Raw genomic sequence first — 12,642 nt, forward strand, 5'->3', positions numbered from 1 at the left:
CCAAGGGCTGATATATTAAAGATAAAGATACAGATAGGTTTGTATGGGTGGACCTAAACACCCAACCCACACGGTAATTAAATTAACTATATATATATATATATAATTGATGAATGGCATTTTTAAATAATTTAATTTTCTACGAAGCTCCAAAGGTTTATAATCAATTAAAATTATTAATTAAAAAGTAGAATAAAATGTAGTTTATTTGTTTATAAAAATTTAAACTTTCATATTAAATGCATTCCTTCCCATTTCACTTCAAGTTTTTCCCATTTTAACATTCTTAAAAGTTATAATATGATTATCGTCGTATTCGAAAATATCCTAAAAATGTACGCGAATGCACCCTAAAAAATGTAACTAAATGTACCCTCAAATTGTGCACGAAGGTACATCTTTATCATTTTTTTTCATGTGTATGTGTACATCTCATTTCCTGTCAGTAACATCTGGGGGTAATCCTGTATGACTTAAATTTTTATATTTATTTTTTCTAAATTATCTCCTTTAAAAAGATTTAATTATTCATTTTTTTTTCTTTTCCCGTCTCATTTCTTTAAAATCTCAAACTCACAAAATACATATAATTATAAAATTATTGTTTAAATCATTAGATAAATTCATTATTAATTAACATTAACTTAATACATATCAGAAAATAATTACTCACCTTTGCCTTAAGACACCTCTAAAATGTTTATTCCATCACTTTACTGCTTTCACTAACATTTATCTTAATTAAATGCACATATAATGATAAAAATCTAATTGTAAAAGAAATACTTACATATATCTAATGATGTATAATTAATTCACACATGTAAATCAATTAGGCAATTTCTTACCTTAAAATTTAGCTTGCTTTCTTACACAAGTTCTCTCTTTCTCCCCTCAATCTCAAAACCATATCTCCCTTACCTCATATACATCCTAATTTCAAATATCCTTACTTTTAACACTTGAGGAATAAACTTAAACATGCATATAGAATTCATTAATTAATTTACTATAACCCAAACTTATCTTACCAATAACTGTTTAACTCAGATAGTCCTTCCCACAAAATCTTGCACCAATAATGTCAGTTTTAAATTCATAAACCATAATTTTAATTTTTTAATCTATTTAATTAATTAAATTTATATATTTTAAAACTTAATTAAATCAAGTAAGTTTTATTTAGCTAAACTTAAAACTCACATTTTTCACCTTACATATGATCGGTCGGCTGCTCTATTCGCCACTCTCGAAGCTCCTCCTTTTCACAGAACAAGAGCTTCTTTCACTTCTGCTTTCAGTTGTTTCTCGCCCAGAACAATGTTGTGATTCTCTTCTTCCCTCGATCTCCTTCCTCTTATCCTTCGCGCGGCTCAACAACCCTAACTTCATGCACGATACTGTGAGAGCTCCATTTACTTTCTTCTCCATCAGTTGCAGCGCAACCCAACGGAGTACACACGATGTCGTTCCCCTCTTCTTCTTAGCTCCGGTCGTGTGGCTCTACCCAAAGCAGTGCAAGCGTCTCCTTCCCCCTCTTCCTCTGCACGCAAAGTTCTGCCTTTGGCCGCGGCTTCTTCCCTTCTCCTTTGACCGCCGTCACTCACAGAAAAGTCACATGATCCCTCCAACATTTTTCTTCTTCTCCTTCAACTTCCTTCCTCAACTAAGGCATGACAGAGATTCCCTCTCTCGATCTCTCTGCTCTTCCTCTCGCTTGTTCGTCTATTTCGAAAAAAAGGAAGTGTGAGATCGTATGTTATGATTCCTGTGAGGGGGTGCTACTCCTCTAACCATCGACACCCTTTATATTTATTTATTTCTTTATCTATTATTATTATTATTATTATTTGTTTAGTTAAAACTTCAAGTTATTACACCACATCCCTTTCCCCCTGCCTACTTGCTGTTGCTACTCTCCTGCTCTCCTGTTGCTGTCGCCACTCCATACCTGCACCTTGTTGTGATCGCAACACCCAACTAGCTCCTCTACCTACGGTCCAGTTACCACCCAACAACCCCGTACTCATGTCATTCGTGTTTGTTGTCGTTTATTCTGTTCCAAGCACTCTATTGTTGTAGTATTCTCGTATTTTGTCAATAATATTTTCAGTTCACTGTTTTTGGGGTTACGTAAATACATAGGAATTGAGTGGTATGTTTGTAAATCCTCCCAAAAAAGATATTATAAAATTACTTTTAAAACGTAAGCGCGTAAAAGTGCTTATCAATCATAAGATTTTTCTACATGTCTGTCACTCGCCGCAACTTGCAGTTTTGACAGGCATCATATGGAAAAAGGCACCGGCAACCACCATTGCCACTGCCTTATATCTAGATATCTAAGGGTTTATTTGGGGCAGCTACAACTGTTTCAAAAAGCAGCTATGAAGTTGTTGTTAGGATAAACCGTTGATAGAAAGTAGTTGTTGTTGAAATAGTATATATGTTGGGATATATCTATTATTTTGCAACTATTTTTGAGAAAAAGACTGCAATGCACTTATGTATATGTGTTAGTTGTATGTTCATCATCATTTCAGAAATAATTCAAACAGAACACCAGGAATAAATTTAAGAAGTTTACAAAAAAGTCATAAGTCATTTTGATACATCACTTAATATCAAATAACAAGAATTTAAATTATAATAATAACAAGTAATGTTATTAGCTCCTCCTATCATATTCTCTTCCAGTTTTCTCACAAAAGTTTTGTATTATATTTTGTCGGCTTTCTTTGTTGAAATGTGTTGTGGGTCAATTACTTAATTCTACTTCTTTCAGACAAACATTACAAAAAACAAGCACAACCTCTCTATCCTTCATGGCCAATTAAACCATTTTCTCTTGATTTGTCAATTGCAACTCGTTAGTGAGAAATATTAAATAAAATTATGAGAAAAGAGAAGCAATGAAAATTTGAAACTAAAGTTCATCTTCCATCCAGATAACTTAAAACAGAGAAATTTTAAAATTAGGAACAAAAATTCAAGGCTCAGAGTCAATAAAAAGATAAAAATAATCAACAATTAAACAATCAAAACAAGGCAGATGACCCATAAAAAAAGAATCTTGGTTGCCTTAGAATATTTTACGACAAACTCATATATATCAAAAAACATGGCAACATAAATGTCATCCTGAATAACCTCAAGGTCATATGACTCATCATAGTACCCTATATAAAAAAAATGATTCCAACTCCAATTTCAAAATCTTGGGATAACATATATAAAGAAATGATAGGCACTTTATAGACATTGCTACATATCTCATTATTAGTATACCAACCAATAATCGAAAAAAATTATACAAGTATAACCTTCTCGATCTATAAACCTACATATTTTTCAAACCCAACAACTCTTCAAGCAAAAAGCAAAATGTTTGAATCATGGTGGTTAACCCATCCCTTGGTGACATCCTTCAATGAATAGCGAGTGAACACCATCAAAAACCATGTGTCATAAATGCTCAAGTCATATTTACATACAATCAAAACCCTGATGTTATCTGTAAATGTATTTGTGTTGCTTCATTCTTCAAAAAAATATCATTAGTAACCAGAGCCACCATTCAGTTTGACTGTAATGTTTTATCCGATTCTTCTAAAATGCTAGAGTTTGGTAACTTGATATGTAAATACATAGAAATTAAGTTGCATGTATATAATATTTTTTTAAAAATAAATCTCTAATTGGAGCTACAAGAATAGTATTCAATTTTGCAAGGTTTATCTCCATGCAATCCTTGATTTGAGCGATGTGTATAAATTGATAATCCAACAAGATTAAAATTCACAATCAATCACAATAAAAATAGAATCACATTTCCTTAATGTACATGGCAATCCTACAAGGAAATTCATGTTCACATATTCCAAACAGTACTCATCATAAACACAGCCAACAAAATTCTGTTGTTGTGTACATTTATTTGTACTGCTTCAATCTCCAAAAAAATTCATTGGTAACCAAAGCCACTATTTTGCTTTACTGTAATTTTTTATCTTCTTATGAAATGCTAGAGTTTGGAAACTTGATATGTAAAATTCAAGCAATCTATGTTCACAGAATCTGCACATAAGTACTCATCATAAACGCAACGTAAACTCGAAGAACACAAGGTCCTCAGTAATCCAAGGAACATTAGCTCTTCAGAATAAATCAAATAGCACAAACTTCTCAGCATAACCACAAAGCACAGAAGGTAGTCATTATAAACCCAAAGAACATAAGGTAAAACACAGACAACAGAACCTTCTCAGCAAATAAAACCGATGAACACAAGGTCCTCAACAACCCAAAGAACAACTATTAGTCAGCTTAAACCTAAGGAACACCAACCTCTCATAACAAACTCAAAGCACAGAAGTTACTCATCATAAACACAAAGAACAGAAGCTTCTCTGATACCGGAGTAAACACAAATCATAATAGAAATGTACATATTATTGATGAATTTGAAACGGTTACAAATAAAGGACTCATGAAAATAGAAAAATGACAACACAAACATAAAAAACACCCTAGGGCAAGGATGAGAATGGTGGATGGCACCTGGACATCAGGGACGTGGTTGTGAGGGCAAGAGAATTGGACATGGACTCTGGAAGTAGCTGGAAAGCGAGTGAAAGGAGTTGTGGTGGTTGTCTGATAGGGTAGAGGAGTTGGCGGCAGTTCTAGGAGGAATGGAGGAGGTTATGATCGAAAATGTGGCTGGGGAAAGGGGAATAAGCGGTTGGAAGAGGGTGTTGGCTGAGGGGAACGTTGGATAGTGAAATTGGAAAAGGAATTTGTGTGTGCTTAGGGAAGGATTTGGATGGAGTTGACGACTTGGAGAAGGTCAGTGTGCGAAAGGGGTACCAGGAGGGATATCGAAGCAGCGATAGCAAGTTGGAAAGGGAGAGATACACACCACCTCGAGACGAGTTATAGCCAGAATAATTTCCTGCTGTCAGATACAACCCTAGAGGAAAAACAGATGCCGGTAACAAAAATCTCAAGCAAAAAACTAACCCTAACCAAAGAAAAGAGGATATATATATATATAACTGAGGGGGAGGGAGTCCAACCCAGCCCAAACCAAGCGTCAGTCAGCCCTTATCCATCTAGCTGAACCGGTTATCCAGTTCAGCTCCCCTGGCCCCCGCGTCATTCTCACCCTAAACCTGAAGAGCTAGGGTACTCAGCAACCCAAAGAACAGAAATTACTTGGCATAAACCCACATAACAGAAGCTTAATAGCATAAACCGAAAGAACAAATAATACTCAGCCTAAGCCTCATAAAACCACATAACAGGGGAAGGAAGAAGAGGAGGAGCTAAGCCCAAAGCATTATAGCAAAGAGGTTTGGAGACTAACGAGAATGAGAATGAGAATGAGAATGAGAATGAGAAGAGACATAAAAAAAATTAAAGTTGTTTTTCGATACCTTCAGAGGAGAAACACACCTGAACGAGAACGAGAACGAGAACGAGAACGAGAATGAGAAGAGCAATCAAAGCAGCAAATATGCAAGGAGAGTAATGCTGATAGAGTCAAGGGAGAAGATGTCAAAATTGCAGACCGCTGGTTGTAAAATGACTTCGTGAAATGTCTATTTGCTTCAAAAGTTTTTACAGAATGGCGTCGCAAACAACACTACCTCAAACAACACAATGGCATGACTCGGGACCGTAACGCGGCCCAAACACACCCAAAAGCACTATGAAAATTGAAATAATTTGCAAGTATCACAGCCCAGTTCATAGTTTAGAAGTTCCTAAGAAGATGGAGAATACAAAGCAACGTTTCTGAAAGGCTACATGGCATAATTTCTGTACAAATATAACTGACCTATAGTCAGACAACCCAAACCAATTTTCCAAAGCCCAACATTATTATTCCTCCTTTTAATTTGTATTTTAATGGAAGTGCAATCAAATCAAAATAAAAAATTACATTACCGTGCAATTTTCAAGTCTTCTAAACTAAGATTTTGAAAATTGAATTGGATATTGTCCAAAGTCCAATTGTTCAACTAGAATTAAATGACAGTTGAATCAGATGATATAACAAACACTAGAAATATTTCAATATCAGTTAAACAAATGATAATGACGCATTAATAATGTTTTCACCAAATACAATATACTATTTTATGTCAGTTGAATATTTTGAATATGACTCTAAATTAAAATTCTATGACTTGATATTTTAATTTTCTTTTCAATTTTTAATCTAAATAATTTATTTCTAGCTATATGATAGGAATTAAAAAGAAAATTTGATTAATAGTAGAGCCAAAAGATACATAAAAAATCGGGCCAGGTTATTGGTTAAGTAGTTCAACTGCAGTTATGACTGATTCTATACGAAATTAATTTTAAATTTAGACCGAATCAGCCGAAGGACTAACTCACAGTTGAAGCCCGAGCTGTGTTGATTTTTAAAACTAAAATTTGAATTGTTTGAGGATCCTTCCAGAATAACTCAACTGCACCAGCCCTTGGAAATTTTTTTGAGTCAAAGCAGAGGCATAACAATCCTAATTAATTGTTTCAACATATTTTGATGTGATCAGCGTAAAAACAAATGGTAGGTAAGATATAATATTACATTCAGATGGTTTGCTGAACTTTCTTCGTTAAAATAGCATTTTAGGTTTGGATTCAAGTGTTGAGAATTGGACCTTATTTAGAGTCCTATTGGTAAAAAGGAAATATTGAAGAAGACTTGGGGTTTATTTGTAAAATATTGTAACGCCCTATTTAAGCCCGTGTTATGAATATATAGCAAATATTTTCCAAACAATTTTTACTATAGCTGGCAGAGTGGGAAGTGGGACTTCCAGGAAAGCAACAGCAAGTCGGAGGAAAGGAATGACGAGGATGAAAAATTGAGGATAAATACCACCTTGGGAGCAAGATATAGCTGGAGCACCACTCGATCTTTAGAGGAGAATCATGACTTCAAAACAAAATACAAGTAGAGTACCACTCGCTCTTTATTTAATTTTTTATAATAATTTAAAAATTCATCAAGCATGCAAAAAATAGAAAAAAATAAATGGCATACAAAAGCTTAGTTTGTATATTTTATCTATGTATTTAATCAATCAAGGCCATAAAATAATTATAAATTTCATCAAAATGTCGAGTACTAATTGTCATGACCCGGTCTGAAAGTTTAGAATTAACTAAGTTGGGAACTACAGTCAGCCAGTGAAAACATTCAAATAACTATCCAAAAGTTTAGAATTAATGGTATTTCCCTCTCTAGATCTCTCTGGCTCGAACGAGGGGAACGGTGAGAGTGGCGCACGTTTTAATTTTTGTGAGATGTGTCTCCTCTAACCACTGACACCTATATATTTATTTTATTTATTTACTTTAGTATTATTCTTTTATTTCAGTTCTTACACTAATATTCAAGTCATTGAAAGATTCTACACATTGAAAAACTCAACAAACTTGTCATGCAATTGAAGCACATTATGAGAAAATTTTGATGCATCTTATTGAGGATCAAATGGTCTTAAAAATTTTCAAAATCACATATGCTAATAGTTTTATTATTTTAAGGAGCATGGAAGGTTATGATCTTATAATTAAATGTTACAACATATATATATTGAAATTTAACTAGTACTTAGGCATCCATCAAAAAATTTTGATGCATCTTATAGAGGATCAAATGGTCTTAAAAATTTTCAAAATCATACATTCTAATAGTTTTATTATTTTAAGGAGCGTGGAAGGTTATGATCTTATAATTAATGTGTGTCTGTGTGTAGATAGATATATACATACATACATACATACATTTATTAAGATTTAACTAGTAATTAGACATCCATCAAAAAAGAATAAAACAAACCTTCCCATGACCATGTTGACCACCAGTTTCATATTTGCTCCATTTCCAACTGATCCAAGAAAGAAGGACTTCTTCCCTAAGACATCAAATGCAGGAATTGCAGCATCATATAATTCCTGCAAAGGAAATTTAACGAATCAAAACATAAAACTAAACAAAAAAAGCTTTCATTGGGATGACGTGGATCATTTTATATACAGGATCACATTGAAACAAAAATTCATTCATTTATTTATATTTTCCCTCAAAACTACAACATTTCTACTAACTTGCCATAAATTCCTTCCTTCAATACTAAGCAGCAAATACCTTGTTGTAAAATAATACAATAATTATTCACAAAACAATACAGTTATAGTTCATGAAATAGTAAAATCATTGCTCACATGAAAAAAATTTCAATGCACCGCGAGTGCTTGCTTTCCTTCATCGCCCTCTCTCTATCATCTAAAACCCCTAAATTCAAAATTTACATTACGAACAAATCTCAACCTTACCTCCCAAACCTCATTGATTTCATCAAACAAACCAGCAACAATCATTTAAATTTTGAACTTATCCTAATACTATCCTAACTAACTTTATCTAGCGCCAAAATCAAAATTAAATTAGTCCAAACCCAATTTTAAACCCAACTGACTCATTTTTTGTCCTTTTTTTTGTTCATCATTTGCATCATCTCATTTTTAGCCCATGACCAATAAAGCGACAATTCATGTAATTGTAAATTAATCTTTTGTGAACAATAAATTTCTTTTTTTTACCTCCTTTAGCTTCTTATTTATATATGTATTTCAGGGTTAATGAATAATAGTTGGGGATTTCTTATCAAAGAAAATAAAAGAGAAAAAAATCAACCAAAAGCAATTTATATTCTTCTATTGAAAGGATTCAAATCTTCATCAAGAACATCAATACAATTGAGGCACCAATTTCATAAATCATCAAGATATCAAAAAAATATAAAAATTAACAGGATTTCCAAATAAAAAAAAACGCAAGTTAAACTAAAGATAATATGAAGCTCATGCCTCTATCAGAACATAAAAACCCACTCAACTAGATCATTTTGTTTGAAGCCTGATGAAAATCGGAGAGTGATTATCTTCTTATTTAGGTTTTGTTTTATAAATAAGATACGAAATTTCCTATCCACCAGAACACAAATCAAGAGGATGTCATGAATCATGATCATCTATAATTTCACCAATAAAAGAGAGATAAGAAACTTTAGGAGTAGGAAGATTAGTTTCAAAGATATTAATTGCAGTGGTGTAAGAAGTACATCCATGGTGCTAATAGAGCCAACCACAATAGTTTGGAATCTAAAAAGTAAAATCATTTGGTTCCTAATTTTGAGAGTAAACTTAAGATAATGAAGAAGCGGCAAACTTAATGGATAAAATGGATCAAAATAACCATTTGAGTGCATCTCTTATGCCCGAATGTTTGATAGTCTCACATCAAGATGTGCTAATTAGGGATGCCTTCAAATTCAACTTCCTGTCAATAATCACCAGACAATGTGCCAATCCACACATCCTTTGGAAGCAGATAAGTAATGCCCATTTTCGACAAGACTCTGGCCATTCATGGTCGAGAAAGGCAAGCAGACATTTCCCTATCCGATATACAAAATTTTTCAATATAAATTAGCCCTCAAGATTAATTACATCCTCACCAATAGATAGAAAACACTTACTGACCTCTAAAAAGGTCTAGCAATGGCTCTATTCTACTTGAAGCAATGAAGCCCTAGCCTAGTCTAAAGACCTCTAAAATATTCCTACCCTTCCGTGAGCTAAGTTGTCCCAAAGCAATCTAGGGCAAGCCTTAAAGATCACTCTCTACACAATCAACTTAAGGGGGCGACCCATTATAGGCTTAAACTTGTTTAATATAACCCAAATTATGTGGCCAATTTGTATTCCTGCATAAATTCATGATGCGCCAGTTCAGAACAGGCCTATTAAACCCAAAATGGTTTGGTCATGACCCATCCATGGCTTAAAAACATTCATTCATATTTTTGCATGCATTTCAAAATAGTGTTTTCTCTGAGGCAGCTTTAATAAAAGTTTGCTACAAATGCTAAATTTAAGAAAACTAAAATAAAATAAAACATTAATATTGTATATTTTTCAAACGCTGGCCATGAAATGTATGATGAATTAACTTCTAATGGAAAATAAGGGATCCAACAAAAGGCAAATAATCCACCAATAAAGCGGGGAGGTGAGGGAAAAGGAGTGGGCTTGGGATGAAGTTTCTTTGAACTGTGCAAATCCACATGCCTTTAAATTCATTGATTCTAGCGGTGTGCACTTAGCCAGCTTGAATGGTTTGGTCTAGAATTAGCTAAACCGATTTATTCTGATTGTAATCTTAGAAAATTGAACCTACAAACTATTTTCAATCCAAACATTAGTTTGGTTAGTTCAGTTTGATTTTAAGATTATTCAGAATTGAACTTTAACAATCAAATTATCTTTGCCTTAAATAAAAGAAGAAGACAAAATAACCTATGTTAAAATTTATAAATTTGATACGCGTCATAAACAATGTCAATGTTGATATTCAATGTCACTTATTCATCTACAAGACTGCATTGATTTAATATTTTCAGAAATTAATAAAATTAGATTTTTGGTTTGATCAGTTTTATAAAAATAAAAATAGAACCAAAAACCAAAAAATAAAGGTCAAAATTACAATTAATAACCGAACCAATACTTTGACAACTTAACCAAATCATCAAAATATGATTTGTTGGTTTAATTTTATTCTAAAAATGGACGCACCTAATCAAATCTGATCTTCTAGGGGACAAGATTCAATTTCTTCAAATCATTTCTATCAATAAGGGCTCGAGTATCATAAATCAACCTAATAATGTGAATAAGGAAAAATATATTCTCACCTTATCACCAGCAGCAAGTATTATTAACTGACCATCTTCAGCCGGCTTTTTGCTGCCAGAAACTGGAGCCTCAAGAAAACTTCCACCCTTCTTAGTAATAGCCTGCAGGAATAAAGACACAGAAGGTTAAGTAAAGTTTCAGTCTGTATGCCATCTGAGTGAACTAAATGAATTATAAATTGGGTTCTCTCGCCAAAAAAGCTTGATAGTTTCATATTACTAATTTGGGGGCATTTACATACATACCACCCAATTCTCATGTAATTACATATCTAACGCCTAAACTTTGATTTTTAGATTTATACTGCACTAATCTCTTATATTAAATAAAAAAGAGCACTATATTAACATTTAGACAATCTTAACATTTAGAAAGAGAGATACACGTTTTCAAGCATAGGTAAGGTGGCATACATGTAAAAATTGAAGTTTAGGTGTTAGATCTGTAAATACATAAGAGTTGTATGCATGTAAATCTTCCGATTTATTTAAGGATATCCCTCACTACTATCACCAGCATGAACGATGGAAAAGCATAACTGAATTCGCAAAAAGGGAGTTTAATTTTTAATCTACCACATGTTTAAAGAGGACTGGTTTCTAGAAAAGTCATGATAGTTTAGAGTTTCCATATATATAAGATGTGTTCAATGAGAAAAAGGCTATGGCATTGGTTTCAATCATTGGAATTGTGAATCAAATTTTTAATGTTTTATTTTCTTTATCATATATGGTTGAATTTCCAAAAAAAAAAAGGTTGAATCTCCTCTATAAATGCATATTTTCAACAAATCCATTTTTTTCGATTGTGGGAAGGTTTTGGAGATCGTGCATTAATGAAAATATCTTGAACATATTTTTTAACTTCGACGAATCTTGTGAGATATTTTATTGACTTTTAGTAAAATATCTTGTGGGAATTTATCATAAATTCTACCCCAAAAACTAACGCAAGGCTCCCAAGGGGGGCTGAATCGGTTGGTTCATCTGAATCCGTTCAACCAAGTGGGGAGCAGGGCCGGCCGATCCACGATGATGGGCGAGGGTTGCCACCCAAGGGGAGGGGCCTCCCCCTCCTAATTATCCACTACATAGATTTGTTATTTTCTATTATAGAGTTAGTTTTTGCTTGAGATTCCTATCAGGACTAGGGGTGTAAATGAGCCGAGCTAGCTCGAGCTCAGCTCATTAAAAAGTTCGTTAGCCGAGCTTATGAAGTCATGAGCTCGAGCTCGAGCTTGTCCCAGCTCGACTCGTTGGCTCGTGAGCCGGCTTGATTAGCCTACTGTCAGTCATTTCAATGCATTTTCTAGCGAGTTATCGTTGCATCCTCATCCAGCCACCAATACCCTCTCTGGTTAGCTACCATAAAAATGGAATTTTTAGTTCAAGCTCACAAACAGACTCTCGAGTCAGTTGCTACCACTATGAGCCAAGCTCGAGCTCGAGCTCACTATTTGGTAGACAAGCCGAACCCAATAAGGGCATGCCTCGAGCTCTACTCAACTCGTTTCACCCTAGTCAGGACAACCGTCAGTCGGTGTGTCTTTATCCCCTTCTAAGGTGTAATTGAAGAAGAGAATGTGCTTCCTCCTGTATCTGATCTGAGGCGGTGACCTTTTTCAAGGATTCAAGTGGTGCCCTGACTGTAGCTCGATCGCAAAGGGATATTTATCCTTACCCAAACCCTTCGTAGATTTTTTAGCCATCTACCTCGTTTTTGTTGTCCCCGGACAGCCCTCCATGTGTTGTCTAGTGCCACCAGTAGCCCCCCCTACTTGCTTCCATAGCCGCAGATTAATCCAACATGCTTGCATTCGCACTGCCTCAAGCCACTTGTCGGTTACTATCCACCTCCTCC

At 34.1% G+C, this 12,642-nt stretch overlaps 1 protein-coding gene across 1 annotated transcript in view; it reads right to left on the reverse strand.

Annotated features, from left to right (window-relative positions):
* Nucleotides 1–12,642, reverse strand: part of LOC110018475 (glyoxylate/succinic semialdehyde reductase 1-like) — a 70,087-nt gene that overhangs the window by 1,516 nt on the left and 55,929 nt on the right. The window contains exons 4-5 of the mRNA XM_020715803.1: nt 10,782–10,883; nt 7,862–7,977 (exon numbers count right to left, since the gene is read on the reverse strand). Coding sequence (XP_020571462.1) covers nt 7,862–7,977; nt 10,782–10,883 — 218 coding nt within the window. The remainder of the gene's footprint in view (nt 1–7,861; nt 7,978–10,781; nt 10,884–12,642) is intronic.

The sequence above is a fragment of the Phalaenopsis equestris genome, unplaced genomic scaffold (genome assembly GCF_001263595.1).
Source record: "Phalaenopsis equestris unplaced genomic scaffold, ASM126359v1 Scaffold000022, whole genome shotgun sequence".
Taxonomy (NCBI): domain Eukaryota; kingdom Viridiplantae; phylum Streptophyta; class Magnoliopsida; order Asparagales; family Orchidaceae; genus Phalaenopsis; species Phalaenopsis equestris.